The 21114-nt window shown below is 39.3% G+C and overlaps 1 protein-coding gene across 4 annotated transcripts in view; it reads left to right on the top strand.

The window, feature by feature from the left end:
• The window catches only part of CDK8 (cyclin dependent kinase 8), a 75153-nt gene that overhangs the window by 22288 nt on the left and 31751 nt on the right, over positions 1-21114 (top strand). For all 4 annotated transcript variants that reach the window (XM_042014163.1, XM_042014162.1, XM_042014161.1 and 1 more), the window contains exons 2-4: positions 1131-1206; positions 12096-12206; positions 15150-15290. In XM_042014163.1, the coding sequence (XP_041870097.1) occupies positions 1131-1206; positions 12096-12206; positions 15150-15290 (328 nt within the window). The remainder of the gene's footprint in view (positions 1-1130; positions 1207-12095; positions 12207-15149; positions 15291-21114) is intronic.

Raw genomic sequence — 21114 nt, 5'->3', positions numbered from 1 at the left:
AGTGTATTTGTTCCCAATCCTTAGCTACAGCTTAGTTTTATTTGCCTTAAGGATGTTTGAATTGCATTTTTTTTTAGGGTGGCTCTTCACAGCTGGGAAGTCTGGACTAATTAAAAATGAATAAGGCTTGTTATGTAACTTAGAGGTTTGAGGCTATACAAGTGCTCCAAATATTGAAGGCAATGCTGTTACGTGTCATGCCCCCCAGGAGTTCTGTGCGTGCCTGCCCACAAGTGGGAAGGACAGGCACTCCATCTCTTCAAAGTTTTTGAGTCTTTGAGGCTGGGAATGGGCAAGAGTTCAGTGTCTTCTTTTGCTGCAGTGTATCTCTTCCTGATTTTGCTTTTGGTAACTGAAGTTACTAATAGGCTTGCTTGTGAAACAAGTGATTCTAAGCTACATACTGGTCAAAGTACAGGGAGGTCACGGTGTTGGTTTTAATATATGTTATATATGTTTGAAGCCAAGCAAACTTTTCATAGAATCATAAAATGGGTTGGATTGGAAAGGGCTTTCAGGGTCATCTAGTTCTAGCTCCAATGTCAGGGACAGGGACACCTTCCACTGGAATCCACTTCTGGATTCTTCAGATTGCTCTAATGTCTGGTGGAGTTTTTTTATTAATCTTGGCAGTTCTATTACCTTGGTAGGAACAAAATTTTAAGGTGCAGTTTGGTATCTAGGGGAAAGAAAAGATGTTTTAATGTGGCATTGGTTCTGGGTTACTCAAGAATTCATTAAAATATGGGTGAGACTTACTGTGTCCCGGAGTAATACATTTGTGTGAGATAAAGCCCTAGCGAGGCTTATTTCTAGTATGTGCTAATTGTTTACTTTGTTTTCTTTTTAATAAGAGAAGGAAGAAATGGAAGAAGTGTTAATCATTGCATTTTAAAAAGAAAGTTTTAAAATCATCTCAGTGTAGTGAGAGCAGACTTATATTTTATCATGGTGCTATGGTTAGCTTACAGTTTAGCTGGATGTCCAGACATTTAACTAGTAAAGAATGAAAAGAAAATAAGATGCATAATTTGTATTCATTAGAAACTCATCTCTGAATGGTACTGAAGAGCTCACATTGAATTCATGGTGCAATTAAAAACAAACCAAATTTCTTTTTCTCTTCACAGGAAAGATGATAAAGATTATGCTTTAAAACAGATAGAAGGTACTGGAATTTCCATGTCTGCATGCAGAGAAATAGCAGTAAGTAACAGTTCTTTTTACTAGCAAGCAAACTTACTAAAAGTATTAATTTGCATGCATCCTGGGTTATGTTTGCTCAGTCATGTTCTTCTACTGTGGGTGCCATATCTTTATCATAGGGGGTATAAAGTAAGTACAAATGTCATGGAAGATTTTATGTACCTGTTATGTTTGCTGTCTAAAATTGACAGTGTTTTGAAGTTGCAATTTACTACCTGCCTCAGGGCAGATTATATTTAGATGCAGCAGTTTAAAAAGATGATTGGAGTTAGTGACTTAAATTACACATTTGGTCTGACTTTTAGTACTTCAGTTCTCTTCCTAAAGAAATTAGTTCTTATTGGCTTACAATTATTAAAACATTTTAACTTCTGTTTAAGTGAAGATTTCAAACTAAACTGACACAGTTGTTGCCTTGGATGCTGTAATACAGCCATGAATGCTATTCAGACATTTTCTTCAGTTTTTCAGGTTTATATTTGTATATTTCATGTTGTTAGAAGCTGGTGAATAATGTAGTCTTGTTATAGTTTGTGAGAAGCTTGAGAAGAAACACTGGAAAAACCGGTATTATGAAGCTTACCTGTTGTATGTTCTTATGTTTTACTGCTGCTTGGGTTCATTGTTCTTGAAATGTTTCAAATGAAATTGCTTACTAAAAGGAAAAGCACATAACTTAAGGGGGTGTGTGGGAAGGAAATAGTTTCAGTCCATCTTCCTCAAGAGTGTAAAACTTTACCCTAAATTTCATTTTGATTGACTGAAGTGAGTACTAGGCTTTCTCACTTAGTCAAATTCCAGTTGGCTTCATGACAGCAAAAATGTTAGTCCTTGAACTGAGGTGAAAAAAATGAAACACAAAGAATATTCTTTAGGAGATGTTCTTTTTGTCCAATGGTGAAAGCTGAACCTTCTGCTATTGTAGACATCCACTCTGAACTAAAGGAGCAGAAAACAGGGTCTTAAATTTTGCTGCTTTCAGCCATTTGGGCAGAAGTTTTCCAAATGCTGTTACTCAGGCTGAATGATTTTAGGAAATGTCAGCTACCATTTCAGGGGGATTTGGGATGAGTTGTTGTCTTTCTGCAGTGATTTGCCTAAAAAGATTTGAAGAGTTTGTTCTGCTTGAACTTGGCAGGAGAAGCCTGGCCGTGTTAGGGAAGTGTCTCTGCTCTGTGTAGGACCCTAACTCAATTTCTGTGTATTACGAGAATCATTAACTTGGCTGACAGGCAGGAAGGATTTGGCCTCATTCCTCTTGGGCCCCAGTATTGATGGAAAAGGAGCGAGCAGCAGGGGAGCTTCCTCCATGCTCTGAGCTGCTGCAGCATGCGCCTTTTGAAGAGAACAGCAGTACAGCTCAGGACCCACGTGGGACAAGGTTGGGGAGGGGAGGAGGGAACATAGTGCAAATACCAAAGATGCCAAGAAAGCAGGTATCGAGAGCAAAGAGGGGAGTGGAGCCCAAAAGCAGGCGTAGGGATAGGAAGAGAAACCTGAAGCAGCATTTCTTGAGCTATAGTTGGCTTTGCTTCTGGTTATGCTTCCAGGCTTAAAACTTCTAATACTGTGGTTGAGTTTTCCTGCAGTTGAATTAATAATTCACCATGGACTTTGAGGTTTGAATTTGGTTTTGCCGTTCTCTTGATGTTGCTGTTTGAAGTGAACAGGAGAATTTTTTTTCCCCTGGAAAGGTGTTGTTTATTTTAATTCTGTTTAAAATAGACTTTTTTCCACCCTTCTATCAATTAATATTGTAAAAGAAGCAAAACGAATATCATATGGAAATTAATCAAATTGATGATAATAATAATAGTGTTTATATTGGTGATGTGAGTATATGTAATGTGTGAAAGTGCTACTGAGTTAGTCAGCAGTGTTGTACCCTGTCATCTGTGCATATAACTAATAAAATGATTTGGTTTTGTACTTAAAAAGTCAAGGCTGTGTGCCAGACTTTGTTACAGTGTGTTCTGGACTACCCAAATTAATGCATTTGAAGAACATGGTGGTGTTCAGAGGAACTTGGATGATTTGATTTGCCTTTGAGCTGTACCCATTTCAGTTTCTCTGGGGAGCTGAAGCTTGTATATTCTACTCTGTGACAATCTTGGAAGAATGTAGTTTGATATAAATCCCAGTGAAACTCTTGTTTTTACAGCTCTGCCATGGCTTTTGTCTTATGATGATTTACTTCAGTTTTGGATTATTGAGTAACTTTTATATTTAAAAATGCCCATAACTTACTCTTTTAAGACATCTGTTTGATGCAGACACCTAAGTTCAAGAACTGTGTAAGAAAAATAAAGTAACTGTTGAAATTCATCAGTTGCAGGGAAAGGTTGGAACTAGGTTAGAGACCTGATTTCAGACAGCCGAATCAGTTATGGGATGAGCTCAGTATATAACTCAGTTTAAATAAGTTATTTGTTCAGGGTTTTTTTCTTCAGTTATTTTAATTTTGATTTTCTTCAACCATTTGTTTACTTGGTGGAGTTAACAGTTACTGTGCTAATTGAATCAGTATGTTTCATATCAAGCTAGTTGAAGAGTTGTATTTTTCCTTATCGTTGCCCCATTCATCTACTGTGGTAAACATTTGTGAATCCTGCCTCTTTCAGAATTTTAACTGAATGTTTGGCTGCTCATATCTTGTTCTCTGCAGATCTGTGCACTGCCTGCTGTGCTGGGTATCTGTTTTGTGATCTGCAGTTTCAGTTCTGAGGATTTAAGCAGGCACTGAAAACTGCACATTCAGCATGCCAAGAGTTGAATTTGTGTTAGGTGGGAGAGCAGAGGGATAGAATGGTGAGAAGATTTGTATAAAAATATGCAGATTATGCAAGCCAAAATGATTGATTCCTTGTCTTCTGATTTAATCACGTGGAAGAAAGTCATTAAACCGTATCCACCTGGAATAGTGCTGCAAATGCTATTTCACAGTTCGCAAAGCAGGAGAATTCTTTAAGGCTGTAGAAATCTGGAGCAGTTAACCAGGCTTTAAATAGAGCTTCAGGATTTTGGCTTGGGCAGCTTCCTATACAGGAGTCTTAGGTTTTGAAGCAACCAAGTGACTTGCTGACATGTTTTGTGTTGATTATCATTTTTCATTCAGTTTTAGCAGGTTTGCAAGTACTTTGCTTGCGTGTGCTTCCTTTGGCTAGTGAGGAGTTGCTTAGGTTGAGGTTTTGTTTGGGATTTTTGTTTGTTTGTTTTTCGTTTTGTTTAGTTGAGGGAGCTGTGAGGGTTTTGTTTTGGTTTTCTTTGTTGTTTTTTCTTTTTACCAATTTTCCATGTAATCTGTTTATTTGTGCCTGGTTAGGTCAACAGAAATACCCAATAACATTAATTTTTGACTTGGCCCTGAAGAGGAAGTGCTAGCTGTGGTAGCAGATGCTTTTGTTGATGGAAATGCTGAATGTGACAAAGCAGATCTGGGGTGGACAGTGCTGTGCTCTGCCTGTCTCCCGTCTGTGTTGTGTCCTTTAAACACCATATCCAGTTTGTGCGAGTTAGAACAGCCTTGAGGCTGCTGGGGATGAAACAGAAAACTACAGAACAATAAGCAGCTGGCTTCTCTGGTTGTTTTCACTCTTTAGGTCTGCCTTGGAGGGATTCCTAGGATTTTATGTTTCCCGTTATAACAAGTGCAGGCTGTTATCATAAAAGGTGATGTCCTCGGTGTTGGATCTAGTGAAAATGTGACTGTAGGATGTTCATCTTCACTGAAGGGCAAATGAGCAGTTTTGTTAGTTTGTGGAGTGAGCAAGCAGAGTTGAGCCATCCTTTGGATGTGCTGGTGCTTCACATAACTCACGTGAAAGGGAGAGGCTCTGCAGCAGGCCTGCTCACCTCTGTATCTGCACTGTCCTTACGGCTTTCAGCTGGGCTGGAGGGTGGCTGAGGTAGAGACAGAGGCAGAGCAGCAGGCCTGGCCCCCATGGCAAGTAAGAAGGGAGCTGCTGTTGGTGAGTGGTCTTGCCTGAGTTGAACTTGGTGGAGGAGGCTCCTCTGGAGAGTAATTGGTCCTTTTCACACACTGGGCCTTCCGTGCCCTGGGTGACAACAGTGTGTCACCATGTGGCTATCAGGTCTCTCTTCCCTCTGCCAGTGGAAGGGATGGAAGAAGGGTGTAAGGGCTCTTTCATAGCCAGTCTGACTGTGATCTCTGCAGCAACCAGAGGAACCCCATGAGGCAGAAGCCGAAACTGGGTGACACCAGGATTTACTCTCTTCAACACCTTCCTTCTCTTGGCAAGGAACAAATAACTCTCCCAGTGAGCTTGCCTGAAGAGATTCTGAACCAGCTGTGTGGCAATGAACAACAGTTGGGTGTAGGTTCCTCAGGTTATGGGGGCTGTCATGTTCCTTCCAGGCTAACAGTTGCCCACAAGAAAGACCAAACACAGAAATCACTTAGATGACTGCATGTCTTCCTCACGTCAGAGGGCATGTTATGGTTTCTTGGCAATCTTTCCATGTAGTGAAAGGTGACAAAGTACGGAGGAATTTGATGTCTGATTTGACTCTTTTTGGCATGTTTAATGATTCTCAAATGCTTTAGTTTAATACTAACATGGTATGTAAAATATAAATTGTGACTGAGTACAAGCTACATTACTGATCTGAAAACAATATTCTTGAGAGATTTTGTCTAAAGGGAGGGTAGCACTATTTTTAGTTCTGTGACAGTGGGACAAAGATACCGACCAAATGTAATTAGAATCCTTAGGAATCATAATGTTTTCTGTGAACAGCAGAATTTGTCCAAGCTTGACATCCAGTACCTGTCTCATCTGGGTACTTCACCCACCTCCTTACTTTCAGAGAACATTTAATAACATCTCTTCTAATACTTCAAATGTGTTTGGAATTAGAAGGTGCTAATAAATATTGACTTGCATGTAACATCACATAAGACTAATTTATTTTAGAAATTGTGGAAGCTAAAAAGAAACGTGGGGTTTTTTTCCTCTAGACATTTTGTGTTGCCAGTCTTCTTTTTTGCACATTTAGGACTTTAAAAAAATCAAAAGAATAAAATATACAACCTTGTGAAATTGTTGCTTTGTCTGAAGAACTGGAGCTTTGAAAATGTGTTGTTAGCTTCATAATAAATTCTTAGAGTGAGCAGTTACAATGCCTTTGTAAGCTTTTATTTGAACACTTCTGAAAGGAAAACAGCATGTACTTTCAGCAGGTATTCTGTTCTTTTTTAGTACTGTGGAATGTCTGACTCGTGAGAGTGTAAAACTAAAACTGTATTTACACTGAAGTGAACAGATCTTGAACCTGCTGCATAGCAGCTAAACCAGCCTGGGATTTGAGCAGTTGTATACTAAAATTGGGGGGTTAGTTTATATAACAAGTTTAAAGTACTTGAGTAGAGCTCCACTGTTTCATAGGAAACTAAGAATAGTGGCTGGAAATTTTTTTACAAATTTTTGTGGCTTAGAATTGGGTGACATCTCTGGAGTTGTCATATTCTACTCCTGCTCTTGCAGACAAGCAAATGGTACCTTAAAAAATCTAGCAAGCTACAAGTTAAACTTGTAAGGAGAAGAGATCTCTGAAGGCAGTTTCTGAATCTCATTCTAGTAATGACTCTATGAACATTATTCAGCCTTTAAGCCAAAATTAATCATGACTAATTTGTACCCATTTGTACTTATCATAATATTGTCAGTTAAAATAGCTCTTCTTTTCTGCTCTCATTTTAAAGGGAGAGATAGAGACTGTTTCTTCTCTGCTTTGTTTTGGCAGGCTATAAGCATTTTGGCTTGGCTTGCTTGTTTTCTTTGAGCATTAGGCTCTCCCTTCCTCTGGGTGTGGGCTTGGGCTTTCTTTGCCCTGTTGCAGTTGGAATTAATCTTCCCCGAATGGGCCAGAATTATGCATAGTGTTTCAGGTAATGTCTTATTGCTGCTTATACTCACCTGTTGTAGCAGTAATTCCACTGGCACCTTACTTGTTACAGGATGAGTAAAATTTGTCATTCGCCTTCCAGTCTGAAAGTTGCCTCTCTGCATCAACTGCAATCTGCTTTGTATTCCGAGTCCCTGCTTACCCATTTTTCCATTGTAAGGCCATGGCATGACTGTTAATATATGATGTCTGTTGCTGGATCCCTTGGTGAAACTGATGTGAGCCTTCTTGAAGCATGAGATGGTAATCATCATCTCTAATCAGAGTTTGAATTTATGCCATCAAACTAGCCAGATAATGCAATAGTGACTTTTGCTTAAATGAATGTTTGGTTGATACTGCCAATGGCTTTGTGTGTAGCCAGTTTTCTGACTGTCCTAAGGCTTGGGAGAAACGTGCTGCATGGCACTCAAAGGAAGGCGGTCAGAGGAAGAAGCTGCTTTTTCTAAAATAGCAAATGTCCTGACATAGGGGAAGCTCCTTCTAGGCCAGATTACCTGGCAAATTGCTCTAACAGTTGTGCTCCATTATAGGATTTTAGAACCATTTGGGTTTGGAAAGATGTGTATCATCAAGTCCACCCATTAACCCAGCACTAAGCCATGTCCCTCAGTAACAGCACATCTGTGTGTCTTTTAAACCTCCAGAGATGGCAGCACAACCATTTCCCTGGGCATCCTGTTCCAGTGCTTAACAAGCATTTTGGTGAAGTAAGTTTTCCTGATAACTAACTGATCTTAACGTCCCCTGTGCAACTTGAATTACAGAAGTATGCATGGTAGTATTGCAGGGCTACATCTTGCAGGTTAACATTCCCCGCGGACCACAAAGATTATCAAGCATCAAGGGCGGGGGTGAAATGGCATTTGCAGTAGAGCTAGAAATCCTCACTTACATGAGGAGTGTGGTGTCTGGGCTCATGAGAAGTGTTGTGGTGGAGAGCTTTACAGGAAATGTGGGAATATCACCGGAGGAAGCAGGTCGTGTTCATAAAAAATTGTGCTGACTCCAGCTCATATTTTATGTGAAAGATAATTGTTGTTAGTGCAAGAAAAGATTGGCCTTAGTCATGCTGCAGTTTTCCTGATTCCTTTAGTGCTGCTGTTGATTATTTAATAACATCCTGTTTTACTTCACTTTGTCCTTGTTCATGAAACAATTTAACAATTTTATGAATCATTGGGATGCTTTGATTTACTGTCCCTCAGCTACCCCATGGCTGTAGAATGAGCATTTCTTCATTTCAAGAGGGAGATGGAGGGACCTTAGTGTGAGCCCAGGACCTGCACACAGGGATGCTGTTTCCCTTGCTGGATCTCGAACAATATGAAAGCAAGGGCAAGACCAGCCAGGGGCAAAATGGGCTTCTAACCCTCAAGTCAAAACAGATATATTGGCATTTTCGTCATTTGCTGATTTCTGTTTCTTTGAAGGTCTGTTGGATCTCCTTTCTTTATGAGGTGGTACCCAGACTAACTGATGTTAGGAAATAGATTTGGTTGAGGAAATAGATTTGAATCATCATGTTATATGCAAATGAAAAGGAAGGCAGTTTACTAAGAGCCAAACACATCATTTTTGTCTGCTTTCTCTTTGTGTTCTACAGAACTGAACTAGAATAGACAGAAGCAGTTAGGTAACAGTCATTAGGCCAAAAAACAGCCTTTATCATTAGTAGACATCATACTGATACTCAAAGCATGTTTCTTGCAGTCTACTTTGTCTGAACTGTCTTTCTTTGAACTCTGTCAGCTGCTGGACACAAGTCAAGTCATCTGGTAGGAAAGGCATGTGGTTTATGGGCTAGAGAGGCCTGGTTCGTGGAGACTGAGGTTGCTGAAAATGCTCTTTACAGCCCATGTGATGCGTTATCATCTGCATGAGCTCTTTCAGATACTTCAGACAGAGTTTGCATTTGTCACTGTGTTTCAGCCTTTCCAAGACAGTGATTCAGGAATCATCTGTCACCACTGCAGCAATCATTTCCTTATTCTGATGGTTTTACTGATGTATGTTAGCCGTCTTATTCACTGGGTTGCTTGTGGCTGTCTGGCTTTGACTGAACCCATCAGGTTTTTTAAGCAGACTGAAAAAATGTGGATTTAACAGCTATTCAGCACAAAAGGCAAAGGCAGAAACTAGCAAGAATGATAAACTGAGTACACGGATGTGCAGACAGTAACAGCTGCTGTCAGTGGCAGTAACAAAGGCCAGAACTCCTAACACAATGGTGATGGGCTGCAAAAGGAACTTCTCAGGTGTGTTCTTGGCGAGTGTCAGCTGGGACGTTGTAACTGATGAGAAGGAAGGCAGGTTGCTGTGGATTTTTGAGGAGGATAGTGGGGTTTTGGGGTATTTGAGTGGACTGCTGGGGTGTTTAGAGGAAAAATAAAAGGCAGGAAGGGGAGTGATCAAGGTGGATGGGGGAGGAAAAAAGCAAGGAATGCTGTGAATCTCAAAGTCTGCGGTATTGACTGCCTCTAGAACAAACAAAGGAGAATTCTGTCTATGTTGCCTTGCTATACAGACAGGGAATCCTTCTGCTGCATTACTTAAAGTTTCTCATATTTGTGTCCAGCTTTGGTAGTAGTTCTCTGTGTGTTCTCCAAGCTGAATCACGTTTGATGTGAAGAGGTTGGATTTTTTTAGTAGGTGACAGCTGCTACCTGGGGAATAAGGAGTAGGACAGACTTAAAATGGGATCAGAAAGGACAAAAAGGAGCATTACATTATTTTTTAGAGCTCTGACTAGTATCTGTGTCTCTCATTAAGGAATAGTTTGTTTTATCTGGTACAGATGTGTCCATCAGACCACAGGAAATACAATATTTTGGTATGGACACATAGTTGCTGTAATGTCATGTAATCTTCTCGTAGAGGTTATTAAAAGCTTTAGCATAAGTTTAATGTGTGAATTTTTGCTGATTAAAGAAACATTGTGCCAGTCCTTATAGAAAAATAGTTTAAACCCTGCAACAGAGGGGCTGGTCTTTGATGCTGTGCTGTGCCTGTCTGGCATGCAGTTAATCTCCACATCAGCCTGTATGATGGAGTGTGTTGAATTTGTGACTAAAGCAGTGTTGATAAGCCACCAGTGCTTTGGCTATTGCTGACAGTGTTCAGGCTTTCTCCGTTTCCCACCCCTGCCCCTCTTCCCTTTGGAGAGGTGGCCTTTGTTTGGAGACTGGCTGGGCATCAGTCTTCTTGTGGGAAGTTATATGTGATTGCCTTTGCACTGCTTCTCTTGTTTTGTTGTGGGTGTGATGTTTAATTCCTCTTTCCTTCACTTACTAAACTGTCTTACCTCACTCACAAATTTTCTGGCTTTTTTGTTCTTCCATTCATGGCTTCCTGAGAGAGATGAGCAAGTGGCTCTGTGGAGTTTAGCTGCTGGCTGTGGTTAAATTACCACAGGCTGTCCCCACCTGTAATTGATAAAAAAGTGCAAATAAGCATTTCTTGGTTTTTCCCATGTTGATCTTATGCTTTGTAGGAATTACAGGCATTTAAAGAATTCCATACTTCTTGTGGATCCTGCCTTAAAGTGCCTCGATGTGCTGCTTTTACAAATCTTAGTTTTACTAGGCTCAAACTCTATGGCCTTCTGCACTGATTTCTATTGTTTTGTCTCCTCTACACTGTGTCCCTGTTTGGGCTCATACTTAAGGTAAAAGCTCTGTGAGCTATAGGTTTTTTACTCAAGAAATGCCTCACTGACTGGTCAGTGAGTCATAATGCGAGTCTGTCTCAAATGAAATAGGAGAGAAGGAAACGAACACAGATATGCGCTTCCATTTTACTGTCTCAGTAGCAGTAAAATTTTAGCACATATGACAAAGGTATCAATAGTATCAATAGAAAGGAATGATTTTTTTTTGTTTCCTCTGTTGTGTAGTGGAAAAATTATATTTTATTGAAAATAGATTGTTTCAGAAGTAAGTTCTGTATTCAAAGAGTCCTTTAATTTTCCCTTGGCTTTTTTCAAAAAAAGAAAAAGCCCTAACCATTCATTTAATAAAAATCATTTTAATAAAAGTCATCATTTTTGGCACACTGAACTGGCAAGCATTTGACTAGTTTTGGGTAGTCACAAGTTTGCTTAGACAAAGCTTTTGTTTCTTCCTTAGCAAGGGAGTGACTACAGTATGATTGTAACATGACCAGTAAAGCTCAAATAGACTGATGCTGTCTGTATTCAGTTGTTGTGCTGTATCTCATCTGTTCTCCTTTTGGTGGGGTCAACTATAGTTTCTGGAGCAGCTGAGCTGGTTTAGTGGCTCACTGCTGCTGAAAGAAGTTCTAGGTGTGTCCCTTTGCCGGGGCTGTCTCCGCTGTTAGAAGCCTGATTTGTTTCAGCTCAAGAGCTCTGTACCAGGTTACCTTTCACCAGCCTTTATGCATCCAGAATAGTTTTCTCTTGAAGTGGGTGTTTTTCTGCGGGTGGCTTCTATGAATGTACTAACTGCTGTAATCTATGTTGTGCCAAAAATCTGGACCCTCTTCTGTATAGAGTTGTGACCTTGTAGATCAGCAGAGCCCACCTTACAAACCCACACCTTGGTTTAGCTGACTGCATTGACAGCTGTACATGAGCCATCCCATTCAGTCTCAAATGACTGCAGTAATTGGGAGTGAGGAGAAAATGGAGTACTCCAAATGGGACTGTTGAAGATTACAGCCTATGTGAAAGGGCAGATGCCACAGCTGGCTGTTTGCAGAGTCATCTTGGTCCTGGATAATAGTGAGGTTTTACATAGACTTCAGCTTTTAGAACATGAGTAGGAAGTGAATGCCGTGAGGGGGTTATGACCCACTTTCAGGTTTGGTTTGAAACTAATGACTGGTTCTTTCATGAAAAAATGCGGGTTTCTATGGCTTGCAGATTTCAACTTTTGTTGCTTGTGTTGTAAGTATCCCAGCTCTGGATGTATGGATGTAACTGTTGTGGACTTTTTCTTTTGCAGTTGCTGCGGGAGCTCAAGCATCCAAATGTCATTTCTCTGCAAAAGGTGTTCCTTTCTCATGCTGATAGGAAAGTGTGGCTTCTCTTTGACTACGCTGAGCATGACCTCTGGGTAAGGTGAATTGTTTGTAGGTACCAGGCTTAGAGTTTTAGTTGCAGCAAAGGGACGAGGTCAGGGGAGACACATCATTTTTAAAACACAGTATAGCTATTTCCTACATGTTTGTTGGAAGCATTTTCAGTACTAAAGGAAAAGCAATGGACAGCTAACCTGTGATCTCTTGAAAAAGATACAAATCTGCAAAAATGAGCTCTCAGTAGCTAGAAGTCTACTTAAATGTAGATATAAACCCCCATTACAGCTACAGTAGGGTGCAGGAAGATGTAATTGATTATGCAAGTGAATTGCCTTTGAAAAGTGACAAACTTATTTTCTGAATAGGACAGTTCAGAGTTTTAGTTGCATTATCATCCATGCATGCATGAAATGAGAGTAGTGACACTGTATATTTAATTCATATATTTCAGTGGGAAGAATTTTTACTCAACTCGTCTGCAGAAATTCCGTGTATTTGGGAGGAAAGCTATTTATTCCTAATTGCAAGATACAGCTTTAAAATACAAACCTCTTGCAGGCAAAGTAAATTTGTTTTAAGATATATACTGTATTCCTGTGTTAACTCGAATATTTGTAAGCTTAATATCCATTTGGAATGCTTGAAAAAATAAAGTAACATGGTAAAAACTGAAAAATATTATGTAGCCTTGACCTCCCTGAAAAAAGGTGTGTGTGCCTCAAATTAATGCTGACACAGATTTGGAGCATTGCCCTCAATGCTACAAATACTAATCTTAAAAGATGCTAAGATTTGCATCCAAGAATGCAACAGAAACAATTTAGAACACGGTGGAAATTTTTATGAATGTGTACATGTGAGAATTGCACAGTATGAGTCATGAGTTGTTTTTTCATCAGCATGTCACTTAGCACAAACCAAAGTAAAACTAATTTCTTTGGAAAATGGTGTTCCTTGTAGTTGGGAATTATTCTGTAGCATTTGCCTAAAACCCTAGTGTGTCAGTTTTCTTTCTGTTAAGCTAAATGAGAGATATTTTCTTACAGTTAAATATCTTGGAAGTTCTGATACTTGGTATTGAGGTTTTGTTACCAAAATAAAATTGGAGATTAAAAAGTTACCAACAGCTGCAATGTTGAGACATTCTAAAGGCTGATAAACAGAAACAACATCTTGAGGGAGTGAAGTTGTTTTGTTTTGTTTTCATTTTAGTATGAGGGAAAACTTAAGAGCACTCCTCTTCTCACTGCTCCCCCATATTAATGATATGCTAAGCTACAGAGGTTTAAGAAGGTCTGAGGGGTTTTTTGTTTCAAAATGTGCTACAAGGCTTCATATTTGTTAGGATGATTGACTATGACTTGTCCTTGTTTGTATTTATACATTTCTGCATTGCTTTGTACTTAACCTAAATCACCACAGAAGCGTTTTTGTTAATGAAACACTGGTTTGTACATAAGTAACTTAGGAATGACCCTCAATTTTGACCTTTATGCTTACATGCATATACCTGTATGAACTTCAGAATTCCCCAGCTGTACCAGCTCCTGGATGTTCACTGTATTGGGATGTGAGAGACTTAGTTGCTGTAACTGGGCTTCCTGTGTGCCCCAGAGAGCCAGCTATGGATCAAGTGCTCCAGCTCTGTGTTTAGCACAGCAGGTCTCAAGTAAGACTGGGAAAGGGCCAGATAATACAGAGTGTATTAGAGCAGGAACAAAAAAAAGTCTAGGACAACCATCTGTTTTTCTATCTGTCTCTGAAGATTCACTTCTCTCTGTCCACTGTGTGAAAATAACACTTGTTTTGGAGTTGGTGGAAGTGGGAGGTGAGAGGAGGTGAAGCATGTGGCTCAGGCTGAGGGATGCTTGTGCGTGTGGTGCTTGGCTGATGGTGCAGGGACTATCACCTTTTCATCAATGCTTCTTTGCTCTGTGCATCTCCATTTTTACCATTGTCAGGGCAGAAATGTGCCTGTTGCTCACAGGAAAGCCAAGCTTGCTGCCTGAAGCAAAGGAGGGCAGGCTGTATGGAGCTGGGCTGCAGCAGGAGAGGAAAGGCAGTTTGCCAAAGGGTGTTAGGTAGTTGGGTTACTTAGCTGGCACCTGGAATATGAGGGGTCATGAACGTAGGAAGAGCACATGATAGAAGTTTGGTGCCAGGTTTTGGTAGACAAGATCTGGGCTGTTTGAAGGAAGCAAACCTGGAAATGGTTACCATGACTGTGGCGCACCTTGCTGTTGAACTTAGTGACACCTGGGACTTGAGTGCTAAGACAACGCGTCCTTTTGGGCTCCTCCTTGGTGCCAGACATCATTGCTTGTGTATAAACTTAGAATTGCTAAAGGTTCTTTTTCTGTGTCTGACTTGGTGGCTTACTTTCAGATGGATAGATTTGTAGACTTGATCTGTCAACAGCTTCTGTTTTGAGAGTACTGTGCTGTAAGGGTATAGTAAATAAAGAAGGAATAAATCTGGGCTTCTGATTTAAATGTATAGCATTCCTAATACAGTTTGCAAAAATTTCTGCTTGGCATTAGGTCTCGAATGTTACAGTCATTATTACTGTAGGAGAAGACCTAAAAGTGAAATAATGTAGGAGGTAATACACTTGTAATTCTGTGATGTACAGGATATCAGCCTGTCTTAACAAAAAGACTCCCCAAATGAAAATGCCTCTAAAACTTTCAAGATCAGTGATCTACAAGGAAATTTGTGTTGATGGTCACATTGGTTTTGTATTCTTCATACTTTGCAGGGCTTAGCTGTCTGCTGGGATAAAACTACCAATTTAATTTTTGAGAGATTGCTTTGGGACAGTGATCACTTTGCCTAGTACAGTATTAATTTTTTTAGTTTGGAAAACAAATCGTGAAAGGTTGAAAAAACCTGAAGAAGTCTGTGTAAGGAGTTGATGGCAATCTTGTTGTGTAAACATTGCACTTCTTTTATTTTCATTTCTTTTTTCCTCTTTACAGCATATAATCAAGTTTCACAGGGCTTCTAAAGCAAACAAGAAACCAGTTCAGTTACCTCGGGGAATGGTGAAGTCACTGTTGTATCAGATCCTAGATGGTATTCACTACCTGCATGCTAACTGGGTGTTACACAGGGATTTGGTAAGTGGATCTGCAATGGGTTTTTAGCACTGGGATGATGATTGAGGGCAAGGATTGTTGTTTTTTTTTTAATGGAAAACCACTGGGAAGCAAAAATCTTTGTGCTAAGAGCATGTACTAATACATATTTTTATACTGCAGTAAGACAGCCTTGATTAGTAGAGTGAAGTTTATAAGCTGGCTGTGATCTGATATGCTTATGAGAGCAGGTGTATCAGATGGCTGGTTTTGTTTTTTGATTTTCTAAATAAACTATTTTAAATGGGTTCATTTAAATAACAGGCACATTGAGGTACGGAAAATGCCTCTAGTAGTGTCACTGCAGGCAAGATAAATAACTAAATACAGCTTTGGTATAGGTGGGGGAAAATGATTGGCTGTAAGAATGGCTGAAAAAAGGTTTTTTCTGAAATTATCAGTTTAACGTCGGAAAGTAACTTTTGAAAGCCCTGATTTTCTCCTAATGTTTATAATCTACCAGCAGTATAGCCATGACAACTTAAGATGATTTCTGCAAGTAAACGAATGTTTATCCAAACTACAATATAAGGAAAACATTTTTAACCTGGGTTAGTGTCTTTAACCAGCAAATTCTTTTCAACTGGTGAATCTCACCAATTCTTATATATTTTCCTTCAAAATATGCCCACAGCTAAGTGGTCTTTTTTGTCTGTTGTCTTGAAATTGGCTAGTTTCCTTGATCCACTTGTCTGTAGTTCCTATTCTTGGATAGCATTCTTTTTTTCAATTTACTTCTGAGTGTACCGCCTATGTACAATATTCTCATGCACGAGTGAAATTTCAGTGATTAGAGGTATCATTCCTATGACCTTTCATTCCTATGAGTCAGTATTACCAATGATATTCCATGTTTGGTGAAATAAGTCTGGCTTCTTTACTGCTCCTCCAGAGTCACCTTTTATCTTTGAAATAGCTTTAATAGTGTTCCTGGAAATGTGGTCAAGGACTACTTATTTGTCATCTATTTTCATGCCTGATAAGTGCTTTTACAGAATGCCAGTGTCTCCATGTAAACTGAAGGAAAAAGGTATACCTCTGATAAATAGCATTTTCAGAACTGAAATGCAAGGAAACTTTGCTTTATTGCAGTGATTTTATGGATGGTTTTAATTTGCTCCTGGTTTTAGAAATAGAACCAAAGCCTCAGCGCTGAGGGGAAAAAAATCAAAAAGATTCTGGTGGCTTTGTCATGACTCATGAAGTACTGGAGCTAAACATAATATAAAAATACATAGTGCATGTTACTACTTAGACAACTTTGTTATATTTTTAAGAGGCATACAGGAAGCAAATGATTTGTCATCAAGCATCTAAATTTTTCTGATGTTTTACTTTCTACAGTTTTGGAAAATTTATGAACTTAAAATTACACTTAAAAGAAAATCGTGCATGTTGTTAACTGGATGGCTCAGGAGATTGGTAATTTATTACAGAGCCTTTCACATCTAGGTCTGTAGCTCAAATACAGTTTAAGTTGGCAACTGCAAAAAAAACTACTGCCATCTTATTTTCTCTGAAATGAGTTGGTGGTCTCAGTTCAGCATGAAGTTTTCTTCCAGCAGATAATCCACCCATCACAATTGGCTATCTTTTGATAATCTGAGGAAGAGACCAAAAGCTTGAGGCAGAGAATGAGAGGTCTTTCCACCGGAACCTTGTCAAGCTGTGTCGGTGAGAATCCTGTAAGAGCAGTACAGGGGCTGCCTGTGCCACCTTGTCCATGCAAACCTTCAGACTTGTTATTTTGAAATGTCCAGTTTGAGCTGAATTCAGAAGGCACATGTTTCATGCAGACCAAATGACAGAATTGTACCTGCCAATGCTTGCTTTCTTTTATCAGGGTCTGGAAATAACCTGAGAAACAGAAGGGATTCTACTTAGTGTTTTGTCTTGGGAAGGGAGGGGCCTATGTGTTAAGCTTGAGAATTGGGACTCCACTAACACATGTATTCTGATTCAAAGCAGAATAACTGACATTAATGCTTAGATGTGATTTTCTATTCCAGGATACCTGTAACGTTTTTCGTCAGGAATATCAGTGTTAAATCACCAGTTTTAACTCCAGATTGGATGGCTGGACAGATTTACTATGTTTTTCCTACTGTGCCTTTAAAATGATAGGTATTGCTGTAGTTTCTAGATGTTTTATGTTTTCCTGGATTTAGATACACCCACAAAGCTGCTTAAGTAACATGCTTGCTTTCATGTCATACACTATTATAAGAGTGATGGTGCTTGGGGGTGGTAGGAAGCTAAAGAGTATAGTACTCGGCAGAAAAATCTGTTATTCTCTCATAGGATAAGGATTTTTTAAAATGGGTATGAATTATCTGTATAATTATCTTCCATCTAAGTGCAGTTTTATGGGTTTGGGTTGGTTTCCTGTTGGGGTTTTTTTGGTGTTTTTTTTTTTTAAGATGTCTTAGTGAAGTTAGCTTTCACGTAGGTAGTTTTTTGGAGGTTTTTTAGGATTTTGACTTCTCTAACCAGAAACAAAATATGTCATAAAGCAACTCCTTTCCTGTTAGCATCTACAAGCCAGGCAGTAAAATTTGGTGGCTATTAAAATCACATTAACTTAGACTGAAATTTGTCTTCACAATGTTGGAATCAAGGAATCTCAACTCATGTAAGGTTTGTATAAAGTGACTGTATTCTGTATGAAACAGTAAAATCTGTTGGAAGACAATAATTGTCTGTTGTGGGTTTTGTAGTCATGGTGAGTCTTTTACAAAGGAAATGTGTGCAAATCTTCTCAGTAACTTAAATACTTGACTCTGTTTGTTTTTCTTTCACTGGGTACATGAAAGCCAATTCACCGTTTCCATCAGAGCAAGGGAGATGTTGATTGTATTTACCTTTGAATACTGCCTTGAATACTACTGTGCTTGAGTAGTTGGCTTTTCCATAAGTCTTTGAAACATACCAGTTAAAGTTTTCAACAAATAAATGCCAGCCGTTTTAAAATTTCTTATTTGACTTGCGTATTCTTCAGCTTTTTAAAATTTCATGGCTGAGAGCAATTGAAAGCAGATTGTTTATTCATACTCTGACTATAGCAGGAAGGAAATAAGAACACTTCATATAATTACTGTAAAATGCATCAATTATAGTTTTAATAATATTTTGAATTTAGTTATCAAGCATGCTTGAAACATACTGCATTTTGCTGACTTTTTTTCTGAGTATTTTTTTCCACTTTATAATATGCAGCTATTGGACTTCCTCCTTTACTCAAGGTTCTTATTCCACACTAAAAATAAGCATAAGCAGAAGATTTGCCATAGATCTGTTTTCATCAATATGCAACCTCAACAGCAAGGGAAAAGACAGGATGCACTTTGCAGCATGTTTTTTCAAGTAACGGGCTTAAAATAGAGGTGCCTTTGCATGGTACAGTAACTTTTAAGCCATGCCTGTTAGCGTTTGGAAGTGCATTTCTATTTAATTTTTTTGGTAGTAGTCCTGTCTACACAGTCAGGATCCAGTCTCAGGTAAGAGATGAGCACCCCTCCACAGCTTCTGTGTGGTGACAGTAAGAAAGTTAGTCTGCAATTTACATTAATAATGGAGTTGGCATCAAAACTATTTAAAATACTTCCATGGTGCAGCAGTGCTTAAAAGCATACCACTGCTACCCCCAAAAAAACCCAAACAAAAAAACTTAGAGGAAATCTCATATGTCTTGTTGTACTGCAGCTGGGACACTAGTATAAAATTATTTTTGTTCCTAAATCTTCAGACTACATTCCCAGGCCCATTTCTTTGTGCATGGCGTGAGTGGGTGTTGAACATATGAATTGACACTTGGCAAGTGAGGTATGGAAGTGGGGAACAGAGTGCTGGGCTTCTGCTTCCCATTCTCCTCCTCCTATCTCTTGCCAAAGGAATTAACTGTCTCCTAGCCTTTGTCAATAACATCCGTGTCCTAGTTAGTCTGGGATTGTGTCACTGTGTTTGTGAGCATTTGCAGACTGGCACTGGTGCCAGCGCAGTCTGGTGAAGGCGCTTCTGGTGTACAGCTCAGCTAAAGGGCTGCTCTGGGACGAGCACTGGCTTTTAATAAGCTTTGAGGCAGTCAGGCTTTAATACAGTTGGCACATGGCTTTCTGAGATCTGGGCTCTTCCCAAGGATGCCTGCTACCAGCTTTGGGATTAGTGAGAACATTAAAGATGTTCTTTTAACAATGAATGAGGAAAAGCCACGGCAAGAGTCTTTTTTTGTAGACAGGATCTTAGTAACTCTCCAGGCTCTGTTAAGTGAATCAATTAAATGTGTGCTTTAGGCAAAGTTAAATATATGGAACTTTTACCTTGGCAATTAACCATGTTCCTCATTAGAACTTCAGAATCCAAGGATGTCTCCCTGTCAATATTTAAGGATTACTTCAGAAATACAGGAATGCCCTTTTGTCTTTGTGTAAAGCTTCCAAAGCTGTGGTCATTTGAAGGAGTGAACCTAAATCCTTGAAAAGAAGAAAGTAGTAGTAGTGCACATTACTAGAAATAAGTTTGCAGCTTTAAAATTCAGGGTGATTTTGTACTTCAAGTAGATCAACAAGTGATAGGTGTTATTTCCCAAAAAGTATTATAATGGCTTGCTGATGATTTGCTTTCAGAGGAGGAAAAAAAACCCCCAGCATTCCAAACCCAATCACTCTTCTGGTTGTCAGCTGTTCCATTTCCCAAGATTTTTGTTTCCAAGGTGTTTTTCATTAGGTGTGTACTTTAATGAGATCACAAAAGAACAGTGTGTCTGGCAGAACTTTATTTTCTTGCATATGCTTATAATTACATGCTTTCCTGTGAGTTGTACTGTACTATAGTTCTAAATATTCCATAGCTAAAAATAATACTATTTAGTGTTTCTTAATGTTTCTATTTACAGGGAGCATGACTACTCCCTTGCCTGCCTTTCTGAGCACTTTCTTAGTGTACTAGATTAAACTTTCAAACCAGTAAGTAATGAAAATGTAGACGTGATCAAAAGAGACTGCAAAATTTTAGTAGGTGGTGCTCATAGCAGTGATAAAAAAAACAAACAATAGCCAAAAAAACCTGAAGAAAACAGCCTGTTAGATCAAACTTTTGACTGGGTAATGTCTGTCAATTTTGTACAAATGCAGATTTAAAGGTAGAAATAGAGCATATTGTTGCAGTGCTACCAGCCTTCTAGTTAGAAAAGCAGGGAGAGATCTTTGAGTTCACCATAGAGAAGCTTGTAGAGATATATAAAATCATGTGCTTCATATTTATGTATGCAAATAATTCGGAGACCACTCTTTGAAAGGTCATAGCCATCAGGGGACGTTCCTGAGGGGAAGAAAGCAAATGTCACTCCAGCCTTCAAGGAGAGTCTGGGAAATTACATTCCAGTTACTCTCACCTCGATCACTGGAAAGGTGATGGATCACATCCTCCTGGAAGACATTTTCAAACATTTGGAAGATACCAAGGTGATTGAGAGTAGTCAGCATGGATTTTTATGAAGGGAATATTGTGCTTGGCCAGCCTGAAAGCCTTCAAAGGCTGGTGCGATGGATGGGACAACAGCAGTTGATGTTACCTGCTTTAGTAAGGCTTTCAACTCTGCATCCCATCCATCCTTGTAGACAAGCTAATGAAGTACACACCAGGAAGTGCACAGTGAAGGGGATCGACAACTGGATGAGTTGAAGAGCTAAAAGGATTCTGATCAGTGCCAGAAGGTTAAGCTGGTCGCCATTCACTGGTGGAGTGTCCCAAGGGCTGATTCTGAGTTAAGTGCTGTTTTAACATCACCATTGGTAACCTGAACAATGGG

The sequence above is a fragment of the Corvus kubaryi genome, unplaced genomic scaffold, assembly GCF_017639235.1.
Source record: "Corvus kubaryi isolate FWS band 111438036 unplaced genomic scaffold, C.kubaryi_AGA036_p1.0 split1-65, whole genome shotgun sequence".
NCBI lineage: Eukaryota > Metazoa > Chordata > Aves > Passeriformes > Corvidae > Corvus > Corvus kubaryi.
Note: the sequence above shows the minus strand (reverse complement) of the source record. Positions and strands in the feature narration are given on the sequence as shown.